The sequence below is a fragment of the Cataglyphis hispanica genome, chromosome 2 (genome assembly GCF_021464435.1).
Source record: "Cataglyphis hispanica isolate Lineage 1 chromosome 2, ULB_Chis1_1.0, whole genome shotgun sequence".
Lineage (NCBI taxonomy): Eukaryota > Metazoa > Arthropoda > Insecta > Hymenoptera > Formicidae > Cataglyphis > Cataglyphis hispanica.
This window is the reverse complement of record NC_065955.1, coordinates 3,102,618-3,124,699: the sequence shown is the minus strand read 5'-3', so window position 1 is coordinate 3,124,699 and position 22,082 is coordinate 3,102,618. Positions and strand designations below refer to the sequence as shown.

The following is a 22,082-nucleotide window of genomic DNA, read 5'->3' as shown; positions in this document are numbered from 1 at the left end:
GCTAGCGTAAACCGCGCCAATCTCCCGTGCAATCCAGTTTTTCCCGTGGCAGCTAAATAAGGTACGCGAAGTACGAAAAAAGCGACGGCAGGAAAGTGCTGCGGAAGCAAAGCGGATTTCTCAGCGTTTCAGGTCGCAGCCATAGTGCTACATCGGATTGTACCCTCCTCGCACCGATATATCGATCTCGTCACGCGGATCTAGAAACTGCTTCGAAGAATCCGCAAATTGTTTCCAAGTAAATGACTCGAGTTACGTCACGCGCGCTATAAACGATCTTAAATTTCCCTTTCCTCTCGTTAATTCCTTCGGCGATACGTAATCATCGCTGAACTTTCCAGATTGCGAGTATTTATGACGGATAAATTTTAATGCAGACGAGAAAACGTCGGAGATTAATTCAATGAAATTCCTGTTTAGTCGGTTGCCGCGATGTTAGTTTAGCGCCAACTTTATGTTAAGTAAATTTTCTTTCTTCGTCTACATCATGAGTACGAGACTATAATCTAGGGAAGCGCAGCAACGAAGAAAGAGACTCGCTAATCCGGGCTTACCCGACCCTAACTGTTGATACAGCAAAGGGCTTTAGTCTGCTTGATAAGCGGCACGAATATGCTCGCAAGGATGCTCAAAGATGCATCAATAGCGGATGAAAAATGAAATAACACGCGAGTCAAACAACGATAATACACTAGATAGATCATGAATGGAATCCGGCTCTCCCCATGTGTTCATTCCATGGAAAAATATGACGGATGAAAATAGTTGCCCACACACGCGCACACTGTTACTCTATGTAAGCGATAAAAGAAAGATGCGCGCGATATCATATCCGATGTTGCAATCCGCAAGCGTATTTCGAAATGCCCCAAGGCTGGCTTCCGCATTTTCAATTCCCGCCCTTGCGGAAAAACGAAGCGCACGTTTGGCGGCACGACTGCCTATGATTTACGTGCAATAGCAGCCGGTGCCATTTACACCCTGCTGACAGGTAATCCGGTCCAGGAGGCCGCACTGCGGCACGATTGCAGTCCGAGCGACGTTGCAACTGCAGCTGCATCGTTTCGATGTAATACGACGGACGACGACGATGATCCGCCCGACGCCGCGCTCTACCCGCATATTTCGCGTCGCTAGTCCCATAGGATTATAATAAGAATCACGCGTACCGGAGGATATATAACTGCCATGTATAAAATAGTATTTCTGTGACCAAGCAAGATTAGTACAATAGAAAGCAGTCTATACAAATAAAAGAAAAGATAATTAAAATTGAAATTAAAAATTTTGCACATTTTATTCACACACTAAGTTCTATTTTTATCAATAAGTATATTATTGTTATTTTTTTTAACCAATTTTATTTTACCGAATTTACCACTCCGATGTATTCACTTTATGTTAAACACGTAATACAATTTGTATAAATGCAGCTGTAGAAATGCAATTATATAACGGTAAATTAATATTCCGCAAATATTATTGTGAATGGAACTGGGACCGATAATTACATCAATTTTTCAATGAGAACTATAGAATAAATTGATTACGACATAATTAAATTCGGAGCAGTATCCTTGACGAGAGAGGAAGGAGGTCAACGAGCAAAGATGATGGAAGCATTAGTGTTAGAGAGTACATCACAGAACCCCAACCAAGAAAGGTACATTGACATGACAACCGAGAGACGCTTGAAATTATTATAACAGTCTACTAACTTCTCTGCTCATTTATCCATTTCAGCCATTAACATCTATTATCACAATAGATAAGGCAAATAAAGTTATTCTTGATAAATATTTATCAAGCTTAACAATGAATAAGTTTCTAATAAACAATTATAATGATAATTAAAATAGACGTCTATTATGTAAAATATATTATGCTATACGAGAGACATTATTTTTCCTCTAACTAAAGATAGCTGAATTGTGTTAATTAAAGAAACACATTACTGTGGAAACAAAAGTATAAAATCGCATTTCGCGTAAGAGCGCTAACCGTGTTTACGACGTTCATAAGAAGATGCGGAAATGAATATTCATGAAAATCGCTCGTCGGAGAAGCAGCAATTGCGGTTCGCTATGAACGCTACCTTTCGTATTTAACGCACTTAACGATACGCCTTTCTGCGCGTACTCTATCGCCATAGCTTAGCTCCGCAAGAATTAATTACCTCAATCAGAAGCGTACAAGTTTAAGTTTAAGATGATAAAATTACTCAGGAGGCACCAAATGCACAGACACGTATTATATTTAAATGGTATTCGGCAAGTAGTTAAAATTTCAATTATCTTAGAAAAGAGAAAGAAACACGATGAAAATATGTAACAAACTTATTTTTCTTATCTAAATTTTTATCTTTATAACATAATTTTTTAAACGAATAATGACAGATGTAAATCAACATTCTTCGTCAAATCGAAAGATTCAGTTCTCGGTACATTCTTATTGCTAGATTCGTGTTGCAAGGAGCCTCGACAAAGAATCAAAGCATGAGAAATGGTTCACGTGACAGTCTGCAATTTTCTTTCGGCGACCTTATTTCTTTCAATAACCATTCGAGTTACCCTCCGTCCCATCATAAGAAAGACAACGTTGCCGTTGTTCTCCGACGAAGCAAAATCTCAACGGGTATCTCAGATGCAGCTGCCATACAATATGTATCTCTGACTCTGTTCCGTGGAAGTACATCAAAGAATAACCAAAGACAGATCTCATTTTGGCTAAAAAACGCAAAATATGACACTACATTTGAACAATAATAATGACACGAAAAACGAACGTCACTTTTGCCCTACATTTTATTTCCACATAAATAATACAGAATATAAAAATAATCTCTCTATTAATATTTCATAATAGAATTTTCTTATAAAAGATCTAAAAATATTTTACATCTTAATAAATAAATAGAATCAAAAAAAAAAAATCTTATAATACTTTTATTAAAGTTGTTTGCACGAGATGTAAAATTTTATGCGCGGATGTAATATGAATATAGGCACAAGAACAAAAAAAAACGGAGTCATACAATACAGTTGCACTCAAATTTAATGGTGCTATTGCTTGTGTAACAGCCGCATCTTTTCGATAGTGTGCAAGCACTTTATAATGTCAAATTGAAAAATAATATAGCTGGATCATCGCGAGCATTACAAACATGTTTATCTTGATAAGCATAAAGCACAATTAAAGAGCAAAAAATGCAATTTATTATAATTATTATATTTTAGTTTTACTATTACTTAGTTATTTATTACTTTAGTTTTATCTTCAAAATTTGTGATTCGACTTTTCCCGTGAGCAATTTTGCCGCGATAAAGTATGAAGTGATCGTAAAATTGCGAAAACACCATAAAATTTGGCGAATTTAAACGTGTCTTATGATTTGTTTCGGCTAAATAATACAAGTATCATTTATGTACTATTATTTACGTGTATATCAAAACATAGAAAAATGGACAATGGAAGTGGCTGTTTAAAACTAATTGTAAGTAGCGATTAACATAAATTTTATACGGGATAAATGATATCTTTCAAGTGAGATATGTTTATCATACCTGCATTCTTTCGAGCTGGACGATGCGTGAATCCTATAGTTACAGGAGTTTCCTGGTAGTCGACAAAGTGGTTGGACTCACCTGCACACAACAAGAATAAAATATTTGTTCAACATATCGCTTAATAAATTATAATTTTAATGCTATATCAAACATTTTTATAATATCAATTAAGTAATTTTCAAAGAGAAGAGAAAATTTTAAGAGATAAAGAGTTTTTAATCTCTTTAAGAATAAGTTTTTATCAAATAAGCACATAAAATAAGATAACGTGTAACTGTAGACTCAATGCCCCCGTGCTTGCACCTCTGGCCTAGTTTCACGTTCTCTGAGGTTACGTAGCTACCCCATTAAACGATGACGTCACAGAGAAACGATATTATATCCTGGTGCTACGTAATCGTCTTCTTCTTTCTCGATTTTCTCATGAAGACCAAAAAAAAAGATTGATTAATCGCCTTTTTACTTGTTACTCGTAATTCTAAGAAAACTGTCGTCAATTTTACATATTTTTATCTTTTTAAAGAAATATAATTTTTTCCGACATTATATGAGGAAGATGTTTATAATAAAAGAATTTTCATAATATAAAGCTAAAGCAATATATCGCGCGCAAACAATCTATGATATAATATAAATGTGTGCGTTGTATTCAAAATGTAAAATCAAGTTAGTGTACGTTTATGTACGTGCCTATAAAATCTAATATCAAATTTTATGCACATAAAGTCACGAAAGAGATGATAATAATCATCTGTGTAATATCGCAAAAAAATTAATGGTATGTGCAAAGACAGAGAGAGAGAGAGAGAGAGAGAGAGAGAGAGAGAGAGAAATTGATTGACCTTGATCTACATTTCCACATTTATGGGACTATAAAATGTGGATCTCTATGTCAATTGCCCATTTCATAATGAATTCATTAATTCTTGAACTCCACATGATATTTTTTTAGAAACTTTTTACTTAGAGTTAGTATGAAATATACGGACAAGTAATCTTATTTGAAAAAAGTCGATGGATAAAACTAATTGTAAGTCAGTGTTAGATGAAAGTTATAATTAATTGTAATCAAGAATTCATTAAATTTTGTAGTTATAATTCCAAGTCTAGTTTAAAAAAAAAAAGAAGTAAAAAAATGTTTTAAATATTAAAATTAAGCTTTTGGTGTAATAAAAAAAACTCAAGTAAAATTTTATGTCATAGGTCAGATTATATGAAACAAAATCGAGGAATTCGTTGCATCAACTGTTCATTACAAGAAACATTTATGTGAAAAATATGTTATAATCTCGAAATAAAGAGGATAAAATTGTACAGTCTTTAAAAACTGATTATGATAATAAAAATCGTGCAAGCCACGATGCCATCAGGCGACTTGCTATCATCAAATAAGTCGTTATAAATTGATATTATATAAGCCGCAACTTTATAAAAAAAAACTCGCCTCGTTCCAGAATCATTCCAGAAAATACAATCAAAATACGATATCCATGTTTGAAAAGAAAATTCAATCTATTGGATTAACCAAAAAGTTTGCATTTTTTTTGTTTTATTAGTTTAAGGGTCATATAAAAAAAAAAAAAAAATTTTGATCAATCCAATATTTAAAAAAAAATAGAAATATGCGGATATAAATCTTTTTATTTATCAATAGCGCATTTTATCCTGCAGTTCAAAAAAAAAATAATTTATAAAAATTTTTAATATATGTATAAACATAGATACCATTATCAAATTAATTGTAAATTAATTGAGCGTGCTTAATGTGTTATATTTTTTCTGTTACAAAATTTGAAAAAAAGATAAAAAATTAAACTCGATGCCACCTACTTTTAGCTTATTGATGCACTTATAATTGTTACAAAAATATATAAAAAAATATTTTAACGGATAAGAAACTCGTTCGCGTTTGTATGAAGGATAAATGCGCATGGAATGCGGGTCGCGAAGTTTAAAGATGCCATTTGCCGTACGGAAATATATTTATGTCAGGTATCTCAGAGATAGGGAGACATAAAACGCAATAAAGGGAAGAAGAAGAGAAAAGGCGCAAGAAAAGGCAGGATCAGAGCGCAAGAAAGGTAAAGAAGAGAAAGAAGAAGCTGGCTTGATGCAGCCAGCCGCGAAAAAGCGTTCGTCGTTCTCGGGAGCGAGATCCACTTTAAGGAAAAAGGAAAATAAAGCAAAGTCGCAGTGTGTACGAACGACCACTATTCTTCCAACCATTTTCCGACCCTACCTGCACCCGTTCTTCCGGTACTCGCAAGTGGCCAGCTGGCTGGCTGCGTTACTTCATTATCCAAGAGGAGAGAAAAGCAGAATAGCAGAACGCTAATTAAATTTTTCTTATTTGTGCTCATAGTCGTTCTTCGGATCTAGTACGCACTCAAACAATCGCCTGAAGAAAAGCTCTTCATTTACTTAATTCTTTTGGCTGGTAATATCTTTTTCAGTGATATTGGAAGAAAATTTTCTTTAATACATTTTATATTTTTCTAATTTCTTCTCCAAAAGATATTGTCAAGCTCTATGCATTATTATAATTTATCTTAAGCAAACAAAATTAAACGATCTCAAAAATATATCATTTAAAAGTTACAAGAAAAAATTAACGTAATAAATAAAACGAAAGGGAAAGTAAAAGTATGTTCAATTGGATCTCGAACTACTAACCACGGCATTAAGAGAAAAACGACTACATGAGAGTAGTTGAAAGAAAATAGACGATCAAGATTTATCGCGCTACAGCTTTTTTCCCCTTACTCAATCGGGTAAATCGATCGGCAACGCCCGTCCGCTATTGGGGAGTATAATGCGATTTTACAACAGCGGGAATAAAAGGCCTTGAAAACGTCGTAAGGCAAGATCGATCCAGAGATATTTTTTGTCATGACGCTCGTCGTTACGAAATTTCTCACACAATCTCTGGATCAGTTGGAAAGATAATTTCGTAAGATCGGTATGCATCAATATGGTATAAAAATCGAAAAAGATGTAATATTGAAAAGAATTTTAAATTTGTGACCTAATTTCGATTATTTTCCATAAAATATGTTTCGAAACTCTTTGCATCAGGTTGCATCATTTGTTCATTGACGCAAATTTAAAATTTTCCATGGATTCTTGGTGTATTCGTGCGTAACACAATAATCGTTAAATAGTATCTCGTTCGGAGAACCAAGAAGAAAGAAATGGAAGATAATCGAAGAAACAGAGAGGCTACGAAGCCAGCATCTTACAACTTGGGTTTATTTCTGGATATCCCGAGAACGACGTCACGAGCTGACCAGAATAGCGTGCATCTACGTCATGCCTGGGTAACCCCCGTGGCAAATTTCGGAGACAGACGGCAAGGTAGGCGACGCGACGCGACGAGACGAGACAGGCTGCGCGAAGGCGTCAGCTGTTCGATCTGTCTCTCGTAGACTTGTGATGAGCACGTGAACTCCGAGTATCATCTGACCCGGCACATATCAAATTGCTCGCAAAATCCTATCTGGAATCGCATAATTATCGCTCTTTGTTTATTCTCAATGAACAATGTTGCGCAAAAATAAACAACTCGTCAAGTATTATAATTTTCAACAGCTTGAGTCTAAATGCAGAGAATTATGTAGCCGAAAATTATATCACTTAGTTGTGTGTATAATTGTGTCTTTTTAACTTCTATATTAAATAATTTTTGCATAACATCGCTCAATTATGGAAATTCAACAACATCAAAATAATAAATAGGATGTATACTTCGTTGCTTTTAATTAACATTCTGCCATACTTCGGCAAGCCATATTCAACCGCAAATCGACTTAACACCGTATGAAAATTATTTCTCGACGAGCAAGAGCACATTCGTATTCCGTTAAGCAGACGTACCGACAATTCGTCGTCTCGTTACGTTACGAAGACGAGAGAAACGGAAGAGAAGAAATCCAAGATGAGAACAAGAAACGGGAAGGTAATGAAGATGAGCAAGGAAACAGAGGAGAAAGAGAGAGAGAGAGAGTAACACGTCTAAGGTACTTTTCTAGGTATGCGGGAGCACAGCGTTATTCAATTAACGAAGGTTACGTCGCTCGTCGCTTCCACCTTCATTATCTAAACTTCGTCTACTCTTGGTTTTCCTGATTTCCATTTCGGAATTAATAAGTCTTTTGAAATATTCGCAAGAGGCTGATGTAAAATTAAAGGGATTACGATAAATCAAACTTCAAGGAAAAAAGGACATGAAGGTCTTAACATTAAATAACAAATTAATTAATTAAAAAATTTATAACATGATATAATCATTTCGTGATTTTTCATATAAAAAAAAATATCTGTGAATTGCCGAATTTATTCAGTAAATTTTTATTTACAAAATTTCTCCTATAAAAACTTGAACAAGAGAGACTGTTTTGAAAATCCGACAAACTCAATAATATAAATCTACAAAATTCCACTTAATTCTAAAATTGTTGAATCTATTGTACGAAATTTTCTTCACCTTCGACGAAAATGTATATTAAACTGACCAATCTGAAACATTGCCAAATGTTATTTTACGTAACATTGACTTAGATTCATTCGAGATGCGTGTAAAATAATATAAAATGACACTTCTCTCTGTCTCTTTCTCTCTCTTTTTCTCTTCTCTCTCGAATGTGGCATTGATAAAGTAGTAACAGCAGATTTCAGACGATACACGAAGTAAACATATGATTTTTTTGCCAGTAAAATCTCATTTCCCTTAATATACGTTAATGAAAGATATTAAACGAGATAAATTTTCGATGTATGTATCGTATCGAAGGCGAGAAACAATTAACGCGCATTCCCGCGTACATCCAGCTTTCAATTAATCCGCTAATACAACATTCAAAATTGCATATCGAATTCCAGGAAGCTTAACGTGACCTTGCATCTAAATCATGCAAATTACATGCAAGCATAGATATTGAGACAGAAGTTGCATAACGACCTCCGCCGCATGCTCGTACTGCAGCCGAATTCTGCATATTGTATGATAGGACTGCTCGTAAATCTCTGTTGCGAAACGGTCAACGAGTTCCACACGTGGCATACGACTATTTCATTATCATCGCAGAAGAGGCGTTTCACGTTCGCCGTACCAAGCACGCACGCATTCATTTAGCTGCTCGTAATCAATTATCAGTGTGATAATTTGGCGGTTAGATTGAATAGCACTGCATAAAAATAAATTAATCCAAAGTAGAAATTTTTAATAAATTAAGTTTATTTAAAATTTCTAATCGGCGCAATTATGTACTTCTTTTATTTTATAATTTTATTTATTTCTTGCACAATCGTCTATTAAGTGCAATTAATTAAATTTTTCTTATATTTATATTAGAATTATAGCGGGAGAAAAAGAAAGAGCAAATAAAGACTTGACTTTGGAGTAGGATTCACACAATAAAACATAGAATATAATCTAAAATAATTTACCCAAGTTCCTCGATGTCTCCGGATTACCCATTATTTTCCGTTGCATTATATACATAACGACCCATATGACAGATATCATCGGCGCCCACATGTCGCAAATATCGTACTCTATGTGAATTAAATACGTGCTTTTTTGGAATTAAAAGATTAATTCATCATTTATCGTCGAAAATTTTTACGTTGTACAATACACGAGATTAAATATAAAGCGCTCTTTAAACTAAACCAAGCGCGACCAAACAATTCATCGCTCAATAGAGAAATAATTTTAAAAAATGTTCACAATTGTATGTGAGAAATTATGAGAAACTCGAGCCAGATCGAAAAATCGTCGAGATCATCGACCGTAACAGATAGTAGCAAATTTGACAAATTACTCTGTGAAGAATGTCCATACATATAGGATGTAATATTTTAAATTCGGAAAGCTATATTCACACGCATATACAAATGCTAAAAGAGAGCCACTAAAAAATTAAATATATCTACATGTATTTTCCCGAAATATATAATAGCGATAACAATAGTGCATCTCGGCAATCCGCCAAGCCGGTTCGTATTTATTTATCTTGCTTATAACACGTGATGTTCGATGACACATTACACTTGAAGATTATACGAACGCGGATCTCACTAATTTTCAAGTCGCGACCGTTGGCGAAAATGAGTCGCTGTCTTTTCATACTCGCCGAGGTGAATCTTCATAGACAGATCAAAGAATTTTCGCGGTTAATGACAAGGGATATGCGCAAATAACAAAAAATCGCACCGATAATCGTCGCGCTAACGACAAGCGTGAGCACGCTTCGAGATTCGACTGCTGCATCTTATCCTAAATTTAGTTTTGTCGGTTGTGCCCTACATTAGAAGAATCCATATATATATGTGTGTGCGTAAGCGTACGTATTTACGTATATGTAACTTAATGACGCGCGTTTGCCAATGTGTGTGATGTATAACGGAAATTCGATGTCTGCGTAAAAATTATTTAAAAATATTAATACACGCGTATGTACACAAATATATAAACATTACCATGCTCTCATCATTATTATGATAACATTGATAATATTGTTTTAATTATTTTAACATGTGTACAAATACGGATTTCGTTACAAAAATTTATATATATATATATATATATATATATATATATATATTCCTTTATCAATAAAAATATTTTTAAATATTATTTACAATATTTATTTTGTTGAACATGTTATTTGAATACCTCACTAATCCGATCATTTGTTAAAACATCACTTTATTTAATGATACTGTAATTATAGGAAGCGTGGTTATTAAAAAAAAAGTATCTCATAAAAATAAAATCAAGATAATATATCTATATATCAATAGCATTAGAAGATGAAAATGTTTCCTTTTGTCTTCTTATTATATCTTTCTAACGATAAATATTCTACAAAGTAAAATAAATGACAATCTTACTTAAGATTTAGCATAGCAATATCATAGATACATGAAAATAGTTAGTGAGTGCAAAAAATGAGTGACGCGGATCGTATGGACGTGCATATACCACGTGGCAGCAACGCGTTCAATGGACCGCGATCTCGAGTCGCAAACTATCGATACTAATTGGCAGCCACGACTAACATTCGATGCTAAATATATCGAAACCAGTATAACCCGGTAGCGATATCGGCTAATAATAATTGGAGCGACTAACCGAACCAACATCGCGATGAAAAGGTATCTGTTATGTAACGAGCATAATAGGATCTACTGTAAACAATGTTTTATTTAAATCAATTATAATGATGCATACAATGTGTCACATGACTAATAATAATTTATGAATTCAAACAAAAGATATATATAATTTCCAGTATATTCAGAATGTCATACGTTTTGATTTCGAGCACGTATGCATAATATAGACAAATAATGGGGGGTTATCAATATCAAAGCACAATCGAAAATTATCCTTCCGTTGCGCACAATATATGTTAATCGCTCGCCATCCAATGCGAATCAGGATAAATTCGTGCGCACGTGTACCGGCGTACATTATTCCTCCGTGCACAATTAAGTTCACCATCGAAGCACGTCACAAGTAATGCACGCGACGCGAATAATTCTATTGATTTCGCTACGCTTCATCTTGATATTAATCGATACGAATCCCTTTCGCAAATGCACCATCCATTAGCGATCGAATTCTCGCACATCGCTTCGCACATTCACCGTTCAGTTCCCTAAAGGAAACGATCAAATTGATCTTGATATGCCTTGAGCACGTTACAGAGCAGCTCGAAAGAAGAGGCAAATATTCCTCGCATGACATTTGTGACAATAAAATTACTATTACCTTCCACGTTTTCTTTACATATACATATATTAAAAGAAAGAAAATAAATAAAAATCAATATAAAATATATATATATATATATATATATATATATATATATTAAAAAATCGTAACTATAAACGAGAAAATTACAAATTTGTATCTTAAACAATTGTTCACATTTTGTTGTTGTTAATCTGCTCTGAAACACACATCAGAATATACAAAAGCGTCGATTTTCTCATTCTCAAAGCCGAAAGAAAGTCTGCATTTTCGATCAACGACTTTTTTCTTTAGTCATTTTGCGGTTTGATCAAAGAAAGTCTTGCCAAGAGCACTATACGCTAATGCCGAAACATGAAAAAGTTTTTCGGCCAACATTCCAGCAATGCCTTTCAGCTTCGTATTCAGTTTGTCGATCTTTTCACATACGTCGACTTTGGGAGCACTTTTCTTTCGACGCGACCCCTTATTTTTTTCCAAATTTTACATAATAATACAATTTGTCATCATGATATATAAATTGCATAGATATATATAAGTTATTACTATCCATCTTTCCTCAACATAAAATGCCGATCCATAAATCAAAACTAATACTCACTAAATATTTCCTTTTAAAGTACACAATGTGATTAATAATCAAATATAGATAATAAATCATGGAGCACTATTATACATATATGAGAGTATTAAATTTCGCATCATGATTTTGTTTTTCGTAAGAGACGTCATATATTATTCTGTATTATCGGACTAATTGTTATCTAATTTGCATACAAATCGAAGGTTGGAATTAAATCAGCCACGTCTAATCGCGCTAAATCCAGTAGAGATTAATATCGCCAGTAAGCAAACGTGCGCAGAAAACAAAGTGGAAAGGGACAGGAAGTTATGAAAAGTGGAACAACGCGCATACTTGCTAGCTTAAACGAACATTAACGAGGTCGGTTAACCCCGATGCACGATAGCCTGACGGTAGAAACCAATGCGATGAAATATTTGCAAACTTCGCACGCAGCGCAGCCGGAAGCTGCGGCGAATTGTTTTGGCGAAACTTGCACGGCCGTACAGGTGCATTTGCGAATAGGTGTATTGCTAAAGCTGCCAGAAAGGTAGGAGAGATTCAATTTAACGCGCCTTACCCTTTCTTCCTCGAGACATCGACTTCGCATTTATTTTAATCCCTCAGATTATTATGAGAAGTCGATGCATTACAAGCAGATAGTTTCAAAAACTTCTTAATTAGATTTCAATTGAGAATGATTAAAATTTATTTAAACACCAAACCGCGCGCGCGATAATTATAGCCTTAAATAAAATTATATTATTTATAACATTATGATCAAAACCATCGATCATCAACCAGAGTTTATCATAAAGTATTTTAACTTTTCGAGTGCACACACCTTTCTCTAAAGTTTCTTCTCTCGTTTTTTGCACACGGGATCAAAGTGAGCCTAATCAATTTTTAAATATATAAATATAATTATATATATATTTATATAAAAATATATTTAAATATATAACAGCAAGATTATTTTTTCATTAAATAATACACAATCTTGAAGAAAAAAATTCAAATTTTGTAACACTAAATACTTGGTGTAAAAAAAAATTAAAAAGTATATTTAAATAAATTTGTTAAGTTAAAGCATGTAAAAAAAAGTGCGTTATTTTGTAAATAAATTCAAAAAATTTTTTTCGATATTAAGCCCTAACATTTGGTTTTTGTAGTTAATGGCGTATAATTTATATATGCAGAATTTCATGCCATCTCTATTTTTCTATGACCGAAGTTTACATCTCGAAAATGAATGAGGCAGATACTAAGAAGGCTATAACAAGACACGTGTTTAATTTATCGCTTACTAGGAATCTCGCTGAAATGTCTATTTTCTTCGATGGGTTAAGAATAAAACTACTCTCGAACGACAATCGCCGGAAACAATGGTGACGGGTGTTGTCGCGCTGAATATAATGTGAGTGCCAGCCTATAGATGGTATAGGAGCTGTTGTTTGCGACAACAGAACTTTGCAATAATGTTTTATGATAAAGCTTGCCGAATTATACTACCATCGTACGATAAAAATAGAAAGAATTTGAAGCATTGAAAGTTTTACAGGGAGACATAAGGTATATTAATAATTCATATTTAATTTGAAAAATTTTCCAATGATCGGCCGTATTTTATTATTCGATAGTGTGGAGAATAAATTTCAAAATAAATTTTATTTTATCTCGACAATATATCTTGATAATATTTTCTGCTGATACCTTTTTTTCCTGAAGTAATGTTTCTAAAATATTATTTTCTCGGATTATTAATTTTTGTTACCATATACGCGTAACTTTCTCCAAAAATATCTCAAAATATAAAATGTTGAGGAAAAAATTCAATTAATAAAAAAAAAAAATAATAATAATCACGAAAGTAAAGTGTAAACAATGTCTATTAAATATAAATAAAATATTCTCTCCAAAAATTTGAGGATGTTATGAATTATGGTAAAAACATGAATATTTATTTAATATATATATATAATTATTTTGAATAAATAATATGTATATTTTTTTCTATCATACAACTATATCTATTACATTTCGCGTAATGTTATCGTAGCAAACGACAACTATAACGAAAGCATTCGATTGCACAGTTTGAAGACTTTGCGCAGAAATATTCAAACCGAAAGTAAGAAACTTTTTCCCAGAGGCCGCTATAAAATACGACGGCCAATAGCTAGAGACAAACCAGACTGTCGATGTACCCACATCATCTACTTGCATGTAATGTACATAAGTAAATATCGAAGCTTCTGTGTGAAACGCAGGCGCGCAGCAAACACACATCTCTGCTCTGGGAAGAGCATATAAGCTCTTGCCCCACTTCCCATTCATTGCTCTCATTATCAGGCATGTCATCTCCTCTTTCGTCCTTCATTGCCGCGTCTTCTATCATACTCGAGCGTGTATTTGCTATGCATGTACAAGGTAAAGTATTATATTGTGTGAGAACAAAGAGCTTGTACATAAAACGTCCACGGGTCTCTGCTTACGAGAACTGATGAGAGATATTTCAGACATCGATCGAATTCGAATTTCATTCGCTCGAAATCATTTTATGAGTTTCCGCAAGAGTTTATTGAAAGCGTATATTTATATTTTCAAGAAAGAATATATATTTTTATAATAGCATATCTTTTACTCACAATAATTAGATTTAAAAAATTCTATGCAGGCAATATATATCCAGCTTTTAATTTCAAATATATATATATATAATACGTGAATATGTAATATTTAAATTTTTATCGAACTAATTTTGAATCTACTAATTCTATCATAAAATGAATGATAATGATATGACGTAATTTTAATACGATTAATTAAATATATAACTGTTATCATGATAAGACAAATCAAGTTTTACAATTTAATACCTTTGTAAAGATTTTCAACATATATTTCTGTGATAAAGTATGAAACAAAATACGATATCCAATTAAGATAAAGGGGTGAGAAAGATCACGTGCAATAGTATACTGTACGTGAATATTTGCGCTGTACACATATGTGTGAGCGAACATATAAGACCGTAGGTTGTCAAGCTAAGCGAACTACCGCGCCATAAACCATCCACGACTCCCTGTATTTCTATCTCTCCATGTCTTCGTGAGTTCGTCTACAAAAGTGTATACGCTGCAGAAATTTAAAACTATCGTTGCTACGACCTTGCTGCATGTTTCGTCTTACAAATTAGAAGCGCACCGTGACATTTAACCAAGTAAGTCGAAGATACAAAACAGTAAATTTTTACAAAATAGTCCATGATTATAACTAGCAAAAACATAAGAACAATATAAAATTTTAGATAGAAGAGAAGATATGCGTACAAATATGACGTATATTTTCAAATAACATATAATTGTAAACGTAAAATATTTTTACATTTTAAACGTTTTGTTAATTTTTTCCACGTTAATAATTGGAATCTTTTATAGAAAAAAAAAAATATCTCCGACTTGTCTTATATGATCGTTTTAGAAATGAATGTATCTATTTTAGCGTTAACGCTATTTACGCCCGAATGCCCTTCTGGATACATCCACCGTGGCCTACATACGCAGAAGTTCATAGCTGAAAAGAATCAATACGTTACCTTTACCTCTACCTCGTTTCCGCGCCGCACGTGCATGCAATCGTTATTCTCTACCCAACGTATTTTCTAATGTGCTAATCGCTACAGAAATGCTTTTTCATAGGAATTTTTAAACTTCAATGATATAATTTACACGTTTGTAAAAGACGCTGCAAAGTAGGAGCTGAAAATTTCAACCCCGAGATATCGATTTTTCGCACGAGACTATTTGACGCGCTGCTGCACCACGCTCACAAACACGTGGCATTTTAGTATTACATATGATCTCACATCCACACAATTCCACATAACATCATAAACTATATACTATCCATGATATCCCAAAATTTCGATTATTTATGCTATTCTTATATTTTGGCAATGACAATGATTATTAATTTAACAAACATATTAAAATATCATTAAAAGTATAAACTTTATTTTCTAATTTTAAAATATTAAAATATTAAAAAAGTAATTTTTCATTTTTAGTACAATCGTCTTCGAGAGAATTCTAAAGTTTCACTTCCGATTTCTCGAGAAATCTACTTAAAGAAACCCATTCCCATTGTAGTACGATCGATTCGTCGACGATAGCGTAATTAAAGATTGATTCAATGTTAAATATATTCGGGCAACTTTCGAGATTTCGCGATCGTCTGTTCTCGCAATTTAAGGGAGAAGTTAAATTTGAACCAAACGACAAGTTTAAATTACACTTAAACTTTATGCGCCGTCACGCGGCGCAACGCGATTTTAAACAAACACCCATACATATTATTACTACAAAATTCTAATTAAACGGTTAAAGTGAATTATGTTTGGAGAAATTAAATATGAAATACTATAAAAATAAAATAATCTGTTTTTAATATTGAAAATTATTAAAATTCGATAATAAAAATTTTAAAAAATCTAAAAGATATTTTTGCCATGTTTTTTAGTCAACGAAAATTATTCAAACTTAATTTCAAAACAAAATAAACGAAAGAGAGAAATACATATATTTTAAATATATTTATCATTTGAATCAGCAAAATTTCTTAAAAATAAAAAAATTATTTACGCGCAAAAATATATAATCGTATAGTCAAATTTCATAATTGAAATCGCACATCTAGTGCAAGATTTATCATATGTATATAAAATGATGCAATGACTATTATCTTACATTGTGTATAATAAAGCAAATTCTAAATTCTAAATTTCAAGATGACGACGAAATTTGAAGTATCTTGCTATTATTATAGAGCAAGGTTAGCTTAAGAGAACGTTCACTTGAAATACGCCGTCACTTAAAAGCGAGACGACCAAGAGTGCGGTGCAGATTTCGAGAGCAAAATCGTCGGTACGCTAGTGGTGACCGAGCCCATGGCCGTGAGTTACTCGTCGCATAACCGTGGCAAAAGAGCCTTGCCTAGAGCCGAAATTATTGCGTTTTCTTGGCCCCTGTTCAAACACTGGCTTACGCCGCGACGGCGGCGCGATTATTGCAACACACCAGCAGACTGGCCTACATCGAAGAAAATTGCGTATGAGAAGATGAGTGCTCGCTTCCGATATCGTCTTCATGGTCCACGTGCGAGAATCGAACAGTGCGAGAGAGAACAATCTTAATCCTTCCCCGAAGCTTATGTAATTTCGAAGTAAGAGAAATGTCTAATATTATAATAAATCCTATTTAATTTAAAACGTTGTTGCATTACGACAGAGACTATTATTTTTTCACGATATTTTTAAATAAAAAAAAAAACAAATATCAAGTAACAAATTTATAATTTTTATGTAGATGTAATATTAATGTATAAAAGGAAAATAATTTATATTAAATCTATAATATTAAAGAAATATTGTGTGTTCGTATTGATACGGAAATATTACATGTAAATCATATGTAACTATATATTTAATGCGAGCAAAAGATACATTTTTAATAATAACATTTTCACAAAAGCAACGTTAAAACATTTAGATTACGTTCAATTTCATTTCAATTATGCATGACACACTAGTCGATTCCGGTTGCAACATGATACGTAGTTCAAGATTCGACGTCGCACAATTTCCGCATTCATGCGGACACGCAGTTTGGCCATAGTAATGCCTATCGAAGCGGCTAATATGCGACGCATAGTATATTCACCATAACATACTTTATTTTATGATATTTATATGTATGTGCGACTTCTGTATCGTTTGAATTTATCGTGTAGTCGTGTAAAAGATAACGAGAAAATTAAAAGACCGCGCGCAGAGCTATCCTCTTTAACCACTCGTTCTGCTCCGAAAAAGGGTCGCGAGTTCATTACACGTGGCCAATGCTCCGACGAGTTTTGTGCGATCATCAAGACATCGAGAAACTCGAATGTCACTTTCGAGCGTCCGAATTAGTATGGTACGCGAACTCAAGGTCGCGAGTAGCGCGCAGTTGCTAAAAAACGATCGGTAGACTTGAAACACCTGATCACTTATATTAACGCATACGCGACAATCGCTCGAGCAATCATTCCGAGTTCATAAATTCTCATGCGACGTGATTCGAAGCAAACTACATTCCGATTAAGGAAGAAGGATTAGGGAATATGCACGCGATCTGTCAGACCGAATGACAGTTGACCGAGTGACCCATACAAGCCACAGCCACCCCTCTCCGCACGACTCACATTCCCACGATCTTGCTCTCGAATGACAGACAGACGGATGATTCGTCTGTCAGCCCAGTTGACATTCGTAAGACATGTACGAGCTTACCACCTTGTTTACGCACTGGCATCCTTCTGATAGAGAGCTTCACACAGGGGGATGAACGACGAAAAAACGACACTTTCAGGTGCGGAGCTAGCGGTACTCTGGAACGGTCCAATACGGTGACTGAGGGTGAAAGAGAGAGAGAGAGAGAGAGAGGGAGAGAAAAAACAGTAACGAAAACAGCGGCACGAAAACGACGACGAAGCACGACTATCCGCTGCGATCTGTCACTCGGGCGCCTGAGCTACCGCGGAAGAATCGCACAACGATACGTCGCGCACACTGTTGTTGTCACGATAAACGACGACGCGTTTCACACACGGTGTCCGCGGACACGCGCACCGCTCAAAATGTCACTCGCGAGAATCCGACGCGGCGAGCCCGTGCGAAACGTGTGGAAAAACCGCGTCACGACGATATAAACACACACAGGCGGCCGCCGCCACCACTCGGCCACGGGCAATATGGCGTCCCGCTTGGTCTAGCAGCCGGAAAACCGGCTGGCTGGCAGGAGTGGAACGCACGAATCGGATTGGTCCGTCGGCCGCCACGTGACGTCACCGTTCGTAAGCTCGCGCGCCCGTCCGTCACGCGCTACTCTACCGCGCGAACAACCCCCTCGTGCACTGTCGATATTTGATTGTTCCCCGTCCCCAGCACTATCTGATCATCACACATCGACTTTTACCGTCTCGAGTCGCGGCGCTTTTGCGCACCCTGTTTGCGATTCGAACAAGCGTTGCGAAGCGACATTTTATTACATTTATATGCTCATGAAATTATTTGATTTCAGCGTTTGAATTTAATGCGCGTTAAATTTCATTAGATTTGTTAATTTGCAAGGCAACGAAAAATATAATTTAAAGTTGACAATTGATATAACGCGACAAACTATTAAAGGTGCTTGTAGAAATATAAAAACGAGCAATATATCTATACATAAGAGTTTTAATAAAATATAAAAATTTATATATGCATATTATTTTTTTTATACAGTCAATACAGCAAACTACGTTGTAAGTTACATAATATAAGAGCGAGGAGCAAGATCTATAAATGTCTGAATGTAGTAATTTTTGATATATATATACCCAACGCGCGAGAAATATAACGCAAGCGTATTATTAAAGTAACAAAATCGTTTTCAATATATAATGCTTGATATCGTTACGTAAGTCTTACCTTTTCTATGCGAAATATTCGAGTAACACGTAATGTGAATCTAAATAAATATAAATGTCGCTATGCAACGCTTGTTCGATATTAGATAGGTTCTTTCTTTCGCGGCCATGTACAATGTTACATTTTATACTTGATAATTAATTTCAAATGTTCACTAAGCGTGGCGCTACTAATCAAGTACCTAACTGCTGTCATCTTGTGACAAAATGTAATAATATGTTAAATTATTTATTTAATAATGTCTGTTATTATCATTTGATAAAAATAATCAAAAATTGATATGAATATATAATTACAATAAATTTATTTTATATATAAAATTCTCTAATATTATTAAACAAAATATTAAAACAGTATATTATAGAATAATAAAATAATTATTTAGTGAATAATAAAAATAATATATATATAATAGAGATTTGTTAAATTATTACAGAAAGTATAAATATTATTGATCATAATTAAAAAATAATGATATAATATATATGTATACATGTATATGATAATAAGATTGTTTATCGAGTACGTTTTTAATATAATATATATATTTCAGCGAGAAAATATTTAACTTTGTAAAATGTGCGAAGAGAGTTTCAATTGAAGTTTGTCCCCCCAGAGAATCAAAGTTAACAAAGTTTTTCTGTATACAATTTCTTTTCCGAGATTTTATCCAAGAAATAAAGAACTCTGAGAAATAAAAAAATTTTGAAAGAAACAAAAAGAATCTACCATCACATTGTTACGTTACTGGATTAGAAAATTAGATTTCTGTTTTTTAATCTTACTTTTTTTTTTGCACCTTCTATATTCAGAATAGAATATATAAACATACTTTGGAGCGGGAAAGAGGAAAGGAGCTAAGTATAAAAAATTCAATTGAAAGCGAATGAGTTTTGTCTTATTGCATAACTTTAAGCCGTGCGTCTCATTCTGTTGTATGCACATACCCACATACATATATAGTAATATATATGTTTATATCCACGCGGCTGCTGCCGCGCGAATATTAGTATTTTTCGTCGTGATCGTGATTTAAAAAATCGGAAAAAATGGAAGCGGCACAGCAACAACGCATCCGTCATGAAATACCGAAAGGTGCCGTAATATTGTCAAAATTCGAGGCTTTAGCCCATCAAGCAGAACTCATTAGAAACTGGGAACCGCAAAGCGATGTGTACATAACCTCTTACTATTATTTATCTTCTATTTCTAAGATTATCACAATTTTCGATAAAAAAAAAGTAAAAAAAATGGACCAAGCACTTGCCTTGGATAATTGTTTATTACATTCATATTGCGTCAGAAGTTATAAATTTCTCTCACGGTGTATACATAAAACGATACTTTATTTTAGATGGTCGTTAATATTCGGACGCCCTATTCTGTCTGGAGCAGCGGCACTTACCGGTGTTTACATTAATCAACGGTTTAGAAGGAAATTAAAGTTGCGAAATTATGGTTTGCTTCCAACAATAACTGGTCTTGTGGCAGGTCCAACTATTGCAACCTCACTTCTTTACTCGCAGGTACATTCTGCGAATAAAAGTTGAATAAGCACAAATATTCAGTAACTTCATGCGATAACAGAAAAATAATAATACAAAATATAATATGTTTTAGTTTGTCCTGAATAAACTGTTGTTATTAGAAGTTCCTTGCCCTCTATGTTTGGAATCTAGATCTATTTTGTTGCAAACTTGTACTGGTTTATTCTTTCCACTGATATTAGTACCATTCGCAAATTTTTCTGTAAGTATAAACTTTGCTTTATTGCTTTTATGGTGCTAATCTCTTCATATGAAATTTTTTTATTTTTATTTATTATTATGCTATTGTTATATATATTTGTTTTTCATAGATTGCTGCTAACAGTGGATTACATAACATACCACACATAACTGATTTGAAAGGAATGTTTAGAGTTATTTCATCAGCTTATCAACCAATGATACCCATACTTGCAACAATTTTTACTCTTCATGCACTTTTAGCTGGTTTTATAACACATTCACAAATTAAATCTTTTCTTTATGTACTGGATGTGCAAAATTTCATAGAAAAAGAAAGAGATTGGAAACATGCATCAAATGATTTGTGAATTTTCTGTATAATATTTTGTCGTAATTATAATAAAATATACATATATACATATAAAATTAAAGAATCATTCTCTCTTTTTGGTGATTATTGATTTTATTGCATTTTAAAAATAAGTCTCATTAACCATTATTATCCTTACTTTATTTAAATTAATTATTTTATTAGATTTATAGTTTAATGTTACTATGAGGACAAAAAGATCGTAATGATTTGTAGAATATAAAAATGTATTTTTATTTCATCACTGACATAATGTTATAAGATATCTATTTATAATTCACACCGATGTGTATGCTCTTGTTTTTATTACAAGAGTCTCCTATAGTTATACAATACTTTTTTTTTTAATTAATCCAGTATCTAGGCACCATATGATTTATTACATTAATAAACGCTTTTAAACTGTTTAAAATGTCGCTGTTTTAAATATTTATATACAATTTTTCTGATTTGAGACAAATATTTTCCAAATGTTGATTTTTTTATTTAATTGATATATAAGTTTACGACATTTTAAATCAAATGAATATATATATATATATATATATATATATATATATATATATATATATATCAACTCATATTATT

At 33.5% G+C, this 22,082-nt stretch overlaps 1 protein-coding gene across 1 annotated transcript; it reads left to right on the top strand.

Moving 5' to 3' along the window:
- Positions 1-20,233: 20,233 nt before the first annotated feature.
- On the top strand, positions 20,234-21,558 carry LOC126859050 (uncharacterized). The gene is made up of 4 exons (XM_050609959.1): positions 20,234-20,568; positions 20,749-20,920; positions 21,015-21,143; positions 21,253-21,558. Exons 1-4 carry the CDS (start codon positions 20,444-20,446, stop codon positions 21,490-21,492), a joined length of 666 nt encoding a protein of 221 aa, XP_050465916.1. The 5' UTR covers positions 20,234-20,443; the 3' UTR covers positions 21,493-21,558.
- The last annotated feature ends 524 nt before the right edge of the window (positions 21,559-22,082 follow it).